This window comes from Molothrus aeneus, chromosome 3 (assembly GCF_037042795.1).
Source record: "Molothrus aeneus isolate 106 chromosome 3, BPBGC_Maene_1.0, whole genome shotgun sequence".
In the NCBI taxonomy this organism is placed as follows: domain Eukaryota; kingdom Metazoa; phylum Chordata; class Aves; order Passeriformes; family Icteridae; genus Molothrus; species Molothrus aeneus.
Genome location: NC_089648.1, coordinates 8,434,087 through 8,448,949, shown reverse-complemented (window position 1 = coordinate 8,448,949; position 14,863 = coordinate 8,434,087). Strand labels below are relative to the sequence as shown.

The 14,863-nt window shown below is 38.9% G+C and overlaps 1 protein-coding gene across 1 annotated transcript in view; it reads right to left on the bottom strand.

Moving 5' to 3' along the window:
• Positions 1-680: 680 nt before the first annotated feature.
• Positions 681-14,863, bottom strand: part of KIF16B (kinesin family member 16B) — a 139,339-nt gene continuing 125,156 nt past the window's right edge. Inside the window, exon 27 of the mRNA XM_066547784.1 lies at positions 681-1,926. Coding sequence (XP_066403881.1) covers positions 1,768-1,926 — 159 coding nt within the window. The 3' untranslated portion in view covers positions 681-1,767. The remainder of the gene's footprint in view (positions 1,927-14,863) is intronic.

Sequence of the window (14,863 nt, the reverse complement as noted above, 5' to 3'; positions counted from 1 at the left end):
ACACCCCCCTGGTGTTTCTCATCAGGTTTCTCACAGCCAGCCCCATCCAGCCTGGCCATGAACACCTCCAGTGAAGGGGCTGCCCACAGCTTCTCTGTGCAACTTGTGCCTCACCACCCCTAGAACCAAGAATTTCTTCCCAATATCTAACAAAACCAGCTTAAGGCCATTCCCACTATTCCTGCAGGCCAGCAAATTCATCAGGCATGATTTGTCCTTAGTGAAGGCACACTGGCAGTCACCAATTACCACATAATTTACCATGAGCCTTAGCATAGTTTCCAAAAGGACCTGCTCCATAAGGCACTGAGGGAAGGCTGACTGGCCTGTGGTTCCTTGGGTCCTCCTCTTTTCCCTTTTTAAAAATGAGGGTTATGTTTCCCCTTCTCCAGTCAGAGGGAGCTTCCCCAGAGTGCCATCACTTCTTAAATATGATGAATAGTGCCTTAGACACTTCCTTGGCCAGTTCCCTCAGGACCATGGATGTATCATATTAAATGTGAAACATTGCTGTTCCTATAATTTAGGTCATGAAATAAAAATGCCACCAGTGTTGTTACTTTAGGTTTTAATAATAATTTTCAATGACATGAAATAGTTTGATTACCACAACCTACCAGTGGTCAGTGATATCAACTCAGAAAAAATGCTTCACACTCTGAACAAATGGCACACAAAACTTACCTTTCATTATGCATTTTAATAACTGGAAGTAATTCAATTCTGATTTTTATACAACCAATTATACATTAACATGTACACATACTCAATTCCAGTCACAGTGTAACATAGTTTTGAATCTGCAGCAATATAAAATTAGTTCTACCTGTATATATATATGTGCAAGTCTGAATAAATCCTGAGTCATTTTAAAGTACTATTATTTAAATCCTGTAAATTTTAACTGATGCAAATAAAGCTCAGGTTTTACAATTATTGTGAAGGAGCTATTTAAAAAACAATATATAGCACTTTGCATCAGCTTTATGCATAGCTAGAGCTCTGTACAGTGCACAATTTCCATTTCCAGTCTGAATGATGCTGAAAATCTGAAAAGATGCTGACCATGTTATTCAGTAACTATTGCTTCCTTTGCTTCTTTATTAATGGTGAATGATTTGTTCAGCCTCCAAACAACTAAGTGTGGAGGACTCTGACAGGGTTCAAATTATATTCTTCCTGCTGCATGTATTTTTGTAAGCATTCAAGCTACCCAGGCCCTTTAATTCTTCTGAGAAAAACTATACAATTATACAATCAATACTCAGTGTATCTAGAAGGGAAAGAAAATGAAACAACATTTGGGCATGATCATTACCTTAAACATGACACTATGCTATAAAGAAACAAAAGAGGAGCTGTTCTTTAAGGAACAGCTTGGACAGAAACCAAAAGGCCACTGGGAAACCCTCTGTCAGCATGACACACTGCCACGGTAAACACGAGATGCTCTCGAACAAATTATCTGAGAAAATGGGAAGGAAGCACTGCTGCCAAGAAGGGGATCCAAACTCATTACCAGAGTCAGAATCTTTGTACACTATTAACAGAGCAACTTACACAAAAATGTCTGTACACCCCATGCCAGGAGACTGCAGGCACTGCCTTGGGAGCTGCCAAAGGACACAGGTCTCCAGTTGGGGCTGTTTGGATGTTTCCAGGTATGGAGGAGACACAGGTTTTTTTTCTTTCCCTCATTCCTCTTGCACAAAAGTGAAGGCACCACTCCAGCTATACTCCTCCAGCATAAGGATCCTGGCCCAAAACTTAGCTGGTCCCATGGCTGCTGTAGTCAAAAACGCCTTTCCTGAAGAAGGGTGAGAATTCACAGATGGTGTATTTTGACAACGTTAGCCCCACTTTGTCAATGTTCAATGGAGATGATGGAGATTTCAGCATTGCAGAGAAAAAGCTCCTGAGGTATTTCTGTGGGATGAAATACAAAACATCATAAGGTTTACTTGATCAAATTTATTACAACCACTTTGGAAAATTAAATGAACACCAAAAAACCCTAAAAATATTTCCATGGGATGTAAACAGTCCTTTCAATAACCATCAATATTTATAAAACAATCTAGGGAAATGTCTGTATTAAGCTCAAGAAAAGCAGAAAGGAAGTATTTTCCACTTCCTTCTTATGCCCAGCTTGGCAACTCTTTTATTCTGTGGTTGCATGATGCTTCCTAGTTTATTCTGCAGTCATATAATCATGACATGCTAATAGCATTGTCTAGCATTAGCAAACACAGCAGGTGCAAACCTCAGATCCATGCTGCAGGATATTCACCACATAATACACAAAAGGACTTTAAAAATCTTTCCCTCATAAAGCTTCCACAGTCCTTGCATTGATTGGGGTTTGTTTTGATGATGGCTATCTGCAGAAAGATTTGCATGAATTCCATATTATGTCAGAACCTACCAGTATTTTTTCATTGAGTTGCCCTCAAAGTTCCCTTTCTGGTTTGGCTTTTTTTTGGGAGAGGTTGTTTTGGTGGGTTTTTTTCTTTCTTTTTTGGTTTTTTTTTGGGTTTGGTTTTTTTTTTTTGGTCTTACTAATGAGAAGCACATGGGAGACACTTCCTTTCCTTCCCATAAGTTAATGTTCACCAACCACTTGCAAACTGCAGTCACATTTGTACCTAGAGAAATTGGGGGATGTACATTAACACAGTTTTCACAAACCTGAAAAAGCTTCCATTATATGTGGGTTCATTTAGATGCAACTTTCCAGGTATGTGTGACTTAATAACTTAAAATTTTTGAACTTTTGAACAAAACACTAGGTAAAAGGTTTGATCAGATAGACATTACAAATGCATCCAGTGTCACCCAAACACCTGCAAGGGAAATCTCATCTGGAGCACAGGGATAAACTCCTTTTCTGTACTACAGACTGACCACAGAAAGAGAGAACTTTCACATCATTCACTGGTCTTGCATTCCATGGGAAATATATTTGCAAGCCAGAGAAGCACATTCTCCTCTGAAGAACACAACATTTAGTTATTTGAATGCAGAGCTTTGGGGTCAGGGAAGTGGTTTGTTCAGGAAACTGTCGTAATTATTCACTCATTTCTCAAGAATAATTCCTTCAAACTATAACAATCTGCTATCTTTTTAAGAAACCACCTGTTTCACTATTAAAGAAAGAAGAAGAACAAACAAAAAATAGCAAACAAAAAAAAGCAGCTGAAACAACAACTATTCTCTTGGCAGAAATGATGAAACTTTCTATTTCATTCAGACCTCCCACAGGTTGTATTAATGTTCATGAAAAAAATTGATTACAAAAATGCCTTTAAGATGAACTGCAATAGACTAAGAGGTAATTTAAAGTGGAAAAGAGAGAAACATTTTTCATAATTAGTCCTCAAAGGAGGGTTCTTTACAAAAAGTCCCAAAACAGTAATTCCTGCAGGATGAATATGGTAGAAAATGAAATGTAAAACATAGCATTCTGTTAGTGTTTTAGCACTGTGCTGAAAAGTTACTGCAATAATTCTAGTTTATGACTGCCAAAGGCTCAAAGGTACCAAAATATCTCACTGGACACATCAAAAGACCTACTGCATTCACCTTGGTATGTATGGCCAGATAATTGACTGTCATGCCTTTTCTTTAGAGCCATTACTCATTGTTTTGGCATGATAGCTCTAATGGCAAAGTAAAAAATCCCTCTGCTCTAAGCATACACTTATATGACACACAAGGAACAGCAGGTACACTCCTTTTCCACATCTGTGCTCCAGAGTAGAGTGAATATCACAGATTTTTGAACACAAAAATGGGAAAATGGCAACAAGCAGACACGAACAGATAATGATGGAATTAATTTTGTATGAAGGTTTCCTGCCATATGGCTTGACATTATGGCTCTTCAACAACCACCTCTGAACAAATTAGCCATCTTCTAAAACCCAGATCTGCATTTACCCTGGTATGTTAACACAGCCCACAGCTGCTGTGCCCTTGACACAAAGAAGCTGTTGCTTCATTGAAATACAGGCTGCTCTGCCCAAAGATGCTGGCTGGGAGTGTTCTCCTGGAGCGAGGAAACAGTGACTGATGGCACAAGTGCTCACATCACAAGCAGTGATCAAAGAGTTGTGGGCACTACAGGGGAAGGCTGCTCTGTCCTGCTGGCTGCAATGGACAGCAAAGTGGAAAAAGTGACAGGACAAAAAGAAGAGTGATCCTTGCAATGTATGGAAAGATGCTTCCCAAACTCAGATGTGACAAGGAGAGGATGAGAGTCACAGCAAGCTGGGAGAGGGGCAGGAGCACATCAACACCAAGTGCCACAAATGACAAAAAGTTCCTTAGAGATCCAGAAGAGATTCAGCATGGACTTTGTTCAGCCCAGGAGGCCACTGCAAGCAGCTGGAGTAGGAGCAAGGTCAGATGAAAGGATCTCCTCTACCAGCACTCAGTGGAGAGGAGCAGAGCTGTTTCCATATCTTTTGTATTAAAATCCATTTCCAGCAGCAGATACAACATTTGTCTACTTACAGAACTCTTTTGATGTGTCCTTGAAAAAAAAATTCTTAGCAGAGACTGGCAAGTTCAGGATACCTTCAAAGGTCTAAATTTTATACATATTAATGATGTAATTTCCTACTGATGGCAACACTGTCCCTGGCATGCAAATCACTGTTTAACAGCTACTAGGTTTGTATGATTATCTAGGAAAGAAAAAACTAGTTAACTGCCAAAATATTCCAACATGCTTGGTTTTATTACTCATTTTTGTTTGTTAGACTCTGGCCATTTGTTCTGGATTATTTAGTCTGGTAATCAGTGTTCTTCCAAATGCACTTTGGAGTTTCATTTCACTAATAGCATTTGACCTGCTATGCTGGAAAATATCCTAATGATACATTTGTAAACAGCTTGGTGCGAGGGCACAAGACCCTGGCACTGTAACAGAGGTGTAAAATGGGCAACTCATACATTGATCATGTTGGTTGTTCTGGCTAAACACACACTCTCAGAACACCAGCTCAGAGAACAGAAATACTCTGCATGTACAAAACAAGGATAGAAAGCTGCCACTGTCATATTTTCTGAAATTCCTGAAACCCTTCACCAGGATTTCTTCTCCTGGGAAGCTGAGAAGCCTCAGAGAAAAAGGAAAATAATATTATCTCAATTGCTTCTCCTGTGTTTTGCTGCTTTGGAATGTGGTCTGGAGATTGTTTATCCAACAGGTGCATGTTTGATTGGTTTCATGTGAATTGTTTTAACTTAATGACCAATCCCCATGAGCTGTATCAGGACTCTGGAAGTAGTCAGGATTTTTCATGATCATTCTTGGTAACCTTCTGTCTGTATCCTTTCCCTATTCTTTAGTATAGCTTTAATATAGCATTCTTTCATATAATATAATATAGATCATATAATAATAAATTAGCCTTCTAAGAACATGGAGTCAGATTTTCAATTCCTCCTTCATCCTGTGGACCCTGAAAATACCACAGAAAGCCAGGTTAAAAACTCATCCAAAATAGGAAAAACAGTGGTGTTTGCCCTCTCTAAATGCAATACAACCTTCAAGCCCTCTAACTTGAAATTTATGACAACTGTACCTGCAAATTTTAACTCTGCAAATGAAACTAAACTGGAGAAAGTGGTATAAGGCCCAAAGGCTTTTCTTTCTTTACCTAGTCTGAGTAGTTTTCCCTCCCTTTTAATTATGTGAATAGCAAAATGGAAAGCATTTAAAAAGCTTATTAAAATCATTTTAATAGGGTTCACCTTTTTAGCAATAGGCCAGTGCTCATCTTGTGCTCAATTCATCAGCACAACAAAGTCATTCTAATCATTTCTGCACTACTTTGTGATGTGGGGACTTCATAATTTTATACATTTTAATGTAAAGCCATAACTTAATTTAAAGTTATTAAAGGTACTACAATCAAAAAGCTTTCTGAAATGTGCAAGTCTTCTTATCACCCTTTCAATTGTGGCATATTAAAGAGGAATTCAGTTCAGTGACATTGTTCTCCTAATCCATTGCTAACAGTGATAGCCTCAGCGACCAATAGCAGAGCTTAGCAAGAATTGGATTTTTTCATTAAAATTTGGTGTGTTTAAAAACTCATCAACTCTGGTACTTTCAGAAAGTAAGAACACTTCAAGCTTTTGCTTTCATACTTCTATTTCTAGCAATTTCCTAAAAAAAAAGTCAGTGCTTAAAATACTTTAGAAGATACTTTTAAAATTGGCATTAGAATTACCACCTGCTAATATATGCCAGAGCTGAAAGCACTAGAAAGTTTAATAAGATAAATCTTACAAGGTTTTGGGGATTTTTTAGCCAACAGCTCCTTTTCTGTGAAACAATACCACCCTTTCAAGAGCTACATGTCAATTGGACAGTCAAAAGCTTTACCACAAGGTCATAGAAGATCACTGGTGACAGAGGCAGGACTTGCCATCTAATTTCTAACACAGGCTCCTCTCTCCCTTTAATATAGATGCTAGTTCCTCCCTGTACCAATCACATAATTATTCTGTTGACTAGTGTTAACTTTAAATCAGATCTTGATTTGAATTATCCATAGAGCAAAGCATACACAGGTATCACAGCTCTTTCTACAGGATACAAATCTGATTACCAAAAAACCCCCAAAGCCAGACAGATTGAAGCACATTCCCTCAATCTAAAAAAACCACGATGTTGTAATTAGGTATTTGCACAGTCAGCTCTTCCCAAGAAAGACTCTACCCCAAAGCAGGCAGACAGGCACAGGATTTGCTTCCAATCTGTGATCACAAAAACAAGGATCTGTTTAAAAGACAAGGCATGCAAAGGGAGCCTCCACGTAGTTTCAAGTCCATTTCTGGATTTATTAAATTTGAGCAAGCAGGGAATGAATTTGCAGATAGCAAGACTATAGAATATGAAGTACCATTGCTTTGGAGGACAGCAATCCAAAATTATGGGGGACCATACCAGATTACAACTAACAGCTTCACCTCCACCAATTCCAGATTCAGATCAATTCTCCATTCACCAGATATAACTTACTCAGAAACATTTTGGTCTTTCATGGGCTTTTTCTTTTCCTAATAAAGAAACCACGAAGCTTCAATTCTTTTCCCCAACACCTTGACATATATTGCAAGATATTATAAAGGAGATTTGAGGAAAGTAGGTGAGTAGAACAGCATGTGATGATATTCAATATCACAAGTGATATTTCAGGCCCCTCGGGAAGTACCTAATGTCACCTGTGGATCTGAACACATTTATCTCCTGCACATATCCTCAGATCATTCTGTGCAGTTGTGATTTCAGAGCAATGGGGAAAAGACTTACTGCATGGGAGACTACCTGGTGCCTGAAGGATCTTATTTCTGTGCAAAAACTTGGAGAGAAAATGTTGGTAATTATGATGGGATCACCTGGCCCATCATCTTCTGCTGAAAGACCCAGATGGCTGGGCTCTCCTCACAAAACACTCTGCAAAATTAGACACTGTCAAAGCTCTACAAAGGTTCCTTGAGGAGCCAAATTTGACAACTGCCTCCAGAATGTGACTGTCCCTGGTGCCACAGACCTTGCTCAAGTTGTAGACAATTTGCGTACACACATTTTAGGAGAATGAAGACAGAAGCACATGTCTGAAAATGGCAAATCACCACTGCAATAGTCACATTGATGCTGGCTAATTTTTTGCCTTTTTTCTTTTATATACTCTCTGTACTTTTACACATTTATTTGTAGCTTTGTAGCCTATTATTGTATTCACAGCTGGTTTTCCCAGTATTCTTCCCTACCCTAATAGACAGAAAGATAGAACACATTCCAAAGCCTCTATCCTCTCTTGGTTCTTCTTAGGAACCAAGGCCAAGAAACAAACCTTTGGGACATATTTTTCATAAACTAATCTATTTTATATCCAAGGGAGGAGGATTTAGAAGGGGCTTTAACTGGGGGGAATTGCATCAGCACTTAGGTAACACCAGATATTCCACTAACTGAGCTGGCCCTGCCCACTCCAAACCCCTGTGTACAGCAGACAGACATGAAGTGCCTGTTGTGCGTATGAAATTATGTTAGGAAAGACTGTTTGGATTCATTCTGCCTTGAGCAAAGGCAAGCCTAGCTGTGGGATTGTTTTTGCTCAAGGACCTGCTTACACTTGGTGGGTTAAGCAGAGGGCTGGGGAAACATGTTGTGCACCTCAGGGGGATTTGACTGTGGCTGAGAACAGCCTGTAAGGTTGGAATGTACCACGGGCTGCTGAATGTCACTGCCACTGCATATTTTAATTACCATGGACTTGTCCAGTCATATCAGTCATGGACCAAATGAACTCTGTCCATATCTGGGGGATGGTCAGTGACCAATGAAATTGTATTTGTATATAGTTATATGTAGGTATGTATAGATAGGCTATATGTGTAGATATGTTTACAGTCGAAATGTATTAAATGGGCATAAATCAGATGATATGGGATAAGGAGTAGAACATCCTGGGGTAATTCATAATGTTACTGTATTCCATATCTATCTGTGCCCCCCAATATTGTTACTGTATCATAAGAATACCAAAATGAGAACCCTGTGTGTGTGGAGGGGTCGTTATCATGGCCGCTTTTAAAACTGGCACTCTCAGGCAGCTTCCAGCTTTTTTTGCCATGGGGTATTTGCTTTGTGGGTTATCTGGTCATTGTTTAGACAATGGCTTTTCTTCTCTTTTTGGGTTCTCTTCTCATTTTTTTTCCTCAGCTCAGAAAGTTAGGAGTTTTGAGCTGCATTGGGGTGAATTCCACAGGCCACATTCCAACACTCCTTTGGGCATGTTTAGAGGTACCTAAATTACTTTGGAACTAAGCAGGTAAGAATCAAGCTTCTTTAAGCAGCTAAATTGCACTAAAAAAAACTAGGACTTAGATTTTTAGCCTCTTGGGAAAGTCTCTCTATGTTTTTCATGCACAGCATGATGCAGATTCCTTGAATCAGAGTTAGTTTCCTCCAGAGCTGTACAGGCGAAGCAGATTTTACCTCTACAACTCCAGGAGTGCTTGAGTGACACTAAAACTTAATTTTACCCAAGGTGGTACTGAAATTTACTCAAATTCATATACCTTTTTGAATTTTCTTAATGTGCAAGCATTCTGAGAGATGCCAGTTATGATTCCAGGTGAAACTGCTCTCTCAGGTTTTCAAAACCCAAACTATTCATTATAGCTGTTTGGAACATTTTTCCGTGCAAGTCTAATGGCATGAGCACATTATGCTGAATTACTATTATGCCACATCAATTGAATCAACTTCTTAAGTCAGTCTATGTCCCAAATTACAATCTCATTCTGCCTATAATTTGTTTAAAATCCACAGGATTTCTTATTTCTTACAATGTGTCTGCATGGTAAAAGCTTACATTTATTGGCTTGAGGCAGCTCTAATGAAAACTGAATTGCAGGCTGGCAGGGAAGCAAATAAAAAGGCAGCAAGGGCTATGATTTACAGGTGGTCTATCAGTGTGAGTCTTCTTTGGAAAGTGAATGACCATTCTGAAAAGGAGCAAAACAGACCTGACTAGTGAAGGAAACCAATCTCTTCTCCAGAGCACAAGTCAGAACAATTCCTGTCAAAATTTATTTAGAAAGAACAACAGGACTGAATTTAGCCTGCATCCCTGGGCCAGCAGTGTGTCATCTGCTGGAGTGGGCTTGGCAAACACCTACCAAACAGCTTGACATGCATCTCCCTCTGCTTCCTCTGGTGAAATCCCATGCTGGAGGATGACTGATCCTCTTGCTTGGGAAAGGGTTAGTACCAGATTCAACCCAGGGTCCTTGGCTGCCCACATCTGTAGGTGCAGAGCCATTAATGGAGATGGTCATGAAGGTACACAACTTCAAAACTTGGTTTGTAGGAGTGTGTTGGGAAATTGAGTCCATCCTGAGAGCAAAACACATTAGGATATGGAGCTAAACTGGAGCTCAAACTATATGCTGCCCCACTTTCCAAACTCACTAAATCATGATAAAAATACCTCCTTATTTTCTGATACTCTGAAATATCTAAAAAGGAAAGGAAAAAATAAAAAGGCCTTTAAATTGCCAATCCTATTTAATTAACTGGTTGCAATGGAGATAAATATTTGATCACAAAAGATAATTTTTGAGGTAGGGCCCTGAAGCTATACACCTAAAGAAAGAAACACCAAAATTCTTCTAAAGAGGGAGGATGTATATTATGCCAAGTTACCTCTAGGAAGCTCTGCAGAGCAAGGCTTCAGACTGATTTTGAATTAGGCCTAGAGTTTGAGCAAATGGGACCACACTTCCCATTCCTTTTGCATTCAGTAGCCTGTCAAACCAGAGCTTAAAATTAACTTATCCAGAAAAGAACAAAATAACCTCAGGCCATTGTTTCTTCTAAATGACCACCTTTATCATGTGTTTTGATTACAAGAATAATGTCTTGCATTGTTGTGGGCTAGCTGAAGGTCTACAGTATTTAATCAAAGCAACATTTTATTGGTATGGGATCAACAGCTGACCTATGCAAAGCTCTGCTTCTTTGTATCTAGTGACTGCAACCAATAAGTAAAATTAATTTTATTTATTCATTTTTTGAACCAACAGGGTCTCACACAAGCAACAGAGCCACCAAAAAAAGGTTAAATGCTTTGCTGCTGAGAACTTCTGCAACTCCTCTTTGAGGGTTGATGCTTCAAAACCAGAGAAGCCACGTGCCTTAGGCTGCCCTAATGATGTGGTGACAGATGGGGACCTGACATGAGAACTTGCCCTCAGATGCTAACTGCAAAGTCTGTCTGCCAGCAAGACTTCAGAGCTGTTGCTGAAAAGCAGTTGGTTTTCTTCTTAAATTTTGCAGTGGTTACTAGAGGATTTGAAAGGCACCTGGTGAAGACTGACTACACCTAAATTAGAAAATGATCTATGACATGGATTTCATGTAACTGATATTCACAATGAGGCCCAGCCACACACACTCTTCTCTTGTCTTTGTGGATGAATCTGTGCTCTTTCCTTCACTGATCCTACTGCATCCCTATTCCTCTAGTGGAAAATTAAAGCCATCACTCCAAGATATTGCATTCTGTAGCTCAGACTATGGGTATGAAACAATCCTCTCTAGGATTATCAAACACCAACATTTGCAGTGGTTTGCTTCTGCACCAGCAGTGCTACTGGTGTGCATTCATACCTGGGAAAAAAGAGAGGAGTTTCCTTTTATTTTCCAGTACGTATCAAGCTGTATTCTGAATGTGTTCTGAAGTCCATCTTACCACCTAAATGCTGCTAAGAACAGTAATTACCACCACACTGTCACAGGCAAACATTCATTCTTTAAGAGCCAGGCTGGTGAGCAGCTGCATAAAGCTCCTTTTAGAAAGCTTTGGCATTAGGGATGTTGGAAGCTGATGCCTGTGTCTGATAATTTCCTTTTAGTGATCACTTTGAACAAACATCTATACAGCAGCTTTGTGACTAGTGTCATTCAGGGAAAAAAAAAAAAATCAAACAGAAATGGTAATTCTAACCCCACTTGATAGGGTTTTTGCAATACAGACATCAATTCACCTATAACTAGCACAGGTTCTCTCAGTTAAATACATTTAGGAATGGGGCAGTGAAACAAAGACTTATGGGGGAGCACTAATGAAGTTCATGCTGAATGTTCAGGTGATGAATAATCTAAAATCACAGTAAAATGTTTCTGTTCTCATGACTTCAAGGAAAACCTCAATGTCTGAAGCAGATTCAAACATTCTGTTTGCTCAAATTTGTTGACAAATATTTTGAGGGTTTTTTCCTTCTCAGACGTTTCTATTGCTGGCTTCCACTGAGGTATTAATTCAAATACTAATAAGGCACTTAAATAACAAGAATCAATCCAACTTCAAGAAAAAGGTGCTATTTCCATTATTTCATCTTTTCCTTGAGAACCAGATTCCTGGAGCCATCTCAGCATAATGTTACTTTTAAAGGGGAAACATGACACAGCTAAATTTACAGCCTTATTTTAAAAAAAAAATCTAGGAATCATCACCTCCAGAGGAACTCAAGTGAAAATACAAACTAAAAACTAAACAAAGGATTTGACTTCTAAGTTAACCTAATTTTGGAAGGTTAATTTTGGCTGAAGGTAACAGCAATATTTCAGCCAGTTCAGTGTCTACAATACTTTCCCCAGACAGTTTTCCAGATTGGACAGCAAAATTGAATTATGCAGCTCATTCAAGATTTATTTCTGCCTCCTGCATTAACACCTATCATTGAAATCCTCACTGGCAGACATCAGGAAGTGAGGAGGACAATTACATTATTAATTTTAAAAAAATTGAGCATGTCTATCTTTTAAAGAGGTTCAAAGTGCCAAGAAAAAAGAAGAGCAGAGGCAATGCCAGGAAGATGTATATGCTTCTACAGAACTCAACACAGGCTCACATTACTGTTAACAGGCTGACTTTTACTCCCTGAGCTCTGTAAGAGGCAGCAAAAGACAACACATGACTCCTACTGACTGTTGAGCTTTATTTCTAGATCCCAGATCACAGGATATTCTGAATTGGAAGTGATCCATAAGGATCAAGTCCAACTCTTAATGGAATGGCCAGTCTGGGGATGGAAGCCACAACCTTGGTGTTATCAGCACCACACTCTAACCAACTGTGGATACCTAAAAACCCCACCAGAGATTTTGATTCTTTCTCCCTTTGCTGACTGCAAACCAACCTGGGGAAATGCAGCCCTGAGAATAGGGAAGAGGAAACAGGGAACAGAGACAAGGAGACACTGTGAGGCTTGGGTCAGTTTTTGTTTTCCTTTAAGCAATAACCTGCTTGGATTTTGTTGGCATAAAAGTTGTTTTTTGCTAAACACACTGCTAACAGCAAGGGCAAGAAAGAAAGTCCATGAAAGCAAGGCTTGTGACCAAAGATTCAAGAAACGCAGCTCAATCTGCTATGTCAGCTTAGACTCCTCCCCAGTTTCTCTGGCTGCACAATGGGAAAACAGGCCTAAAAATATTCTTCATTACTACAGCAAAGCATGAGTTTAAGAGAAGAAGAAAAAAAGAAAAGTCAGGGGAATGGTATGATACAGAAACACAGTATCCATAGAAGCTGGGATTTCAGGAAAATTTCTTTTTAGTGTCATCCACAGACCTAGCAACTCACCAAAGAATTAAAGATACTTTGCAGTTAAAACAGGAATAGATACATTCACTGACTCTTGTGGCAAGTAGTTCGTTTACAAAGCTTTTCCTTAAAAAAATATGAAAAAAAGACTATACATCATCTGAATTCACTTTAAAAAAAGGATCCTATACTCTTACCTACTGATTTCTATTTGCAAGAAAGGATAGATACACAATAACTTCTGTTCATTAACTTTACTCAGAAGAATTCTTGCCTGCGTCACTTAAGGCAGATTTAATCAAGCAAGGTTGGTTCTGAAGTGAAATTACAGTCTTTAAACTGCAAAACAATAAATTTAGAGTTTTGCCCTGCAACAGGTCCCTGATGAAGAGCTAAATTAATAGATTACAATAGGGTGTTTTGGGTAGATAATTTTAAATACAATTTAGATGTTTTCTCTTAAGATGTATATGTAAAAACATGCACATTATTTTCCAAAGCTCTATGGTAATGTCAAAAACAGTTCAAAAGACTTGATATTATGCCAACAAACACCAAAGCAAAAGTGTTTACAGTGCAACTACATATCATGCTGGAGATCAAAGTTGAGTTCTCAGGTTCATCTCACACAAAAATACTTCATGTAATGTGCTTTCCTACAAACAAGACAATGTGAAGCTTTCAGTTAGTTAGCATTTGTACCAGCTAGGATAAATAAAAGAACTTAATGTCATACACAAACCTTGAGCTTACTTAAAAATCACAATAATTTAGGGCTCTCTGGATTCTTTTACTCCAAGTGATTTCACCTCCATTATGATTAAATATGCCCACTTCTAAACCCAGGCTGAAATATGGTAGCACTACATCTCAATCTTCAAACAAAACAAACTCCACAGCAGCCAGTCCCCCTGATTCTAGTTGTCTAGAAAGGTACCAAAAACCCACTGCTCTTCTCAGTACTTCTATTGTGGCAAGAATCCTAGAGATGATATGTAGGAAAAACTAAATTCTTCCTAAGCTGTCTTGCAAAGGGAGAAATCTAATTAGGCACAAGGAACTGCAGTTGCTAAGAGATGACCTGTGGGAAGCACTGAACTACCCAAAGCTATTTCAATGAAAGAAGTTCAGAAAAAATGATATGGAGTTCCAGCCTATTTAAGATGCATGAATACCTAATGTAAAAAATGTGTAAAGAAGAGCAGAGCAATTTCTTTATCACCATCACTAGGATGACTGCTCTGCTAATAATCTTACATCAAAGAATATTTGTTCAGAACACTTACTGGACTGGTATTTCAGGCTGTCATTTATTTTTAGTCAATAAAATTAGCTCAATAAAATTGGTCTGCTAGCTGTACTTTGCTTTTTCTAAAAATGCTGAATTATCTATTAGCTCTTGACTAAGCAAGTGGAACAACCAAACAAGCTTTTATACCCTCCTACAGCTGTACCAACACATCAGCTGTGAAGCTGGAAACAGATTGCAAAGGGTTTTCAGCAAATCAAGGAACAGGATCAGGTGCGAAAGTCAACTGAATACATGCCACGATTCTATTTGATACCAAGGTGTAACACTCTCACCTTCCACCTGCCCAAATTCCCAAAAGCCAAGGATCCAAGTCCCTCACAGAGACAATCCCTCCAGTTTAATTTACCACTCCCCAGTTACACCCTGATGTACACCCAAGGCTCACACCAGACTGAAGGCCACAAGGCATGGACAGTCA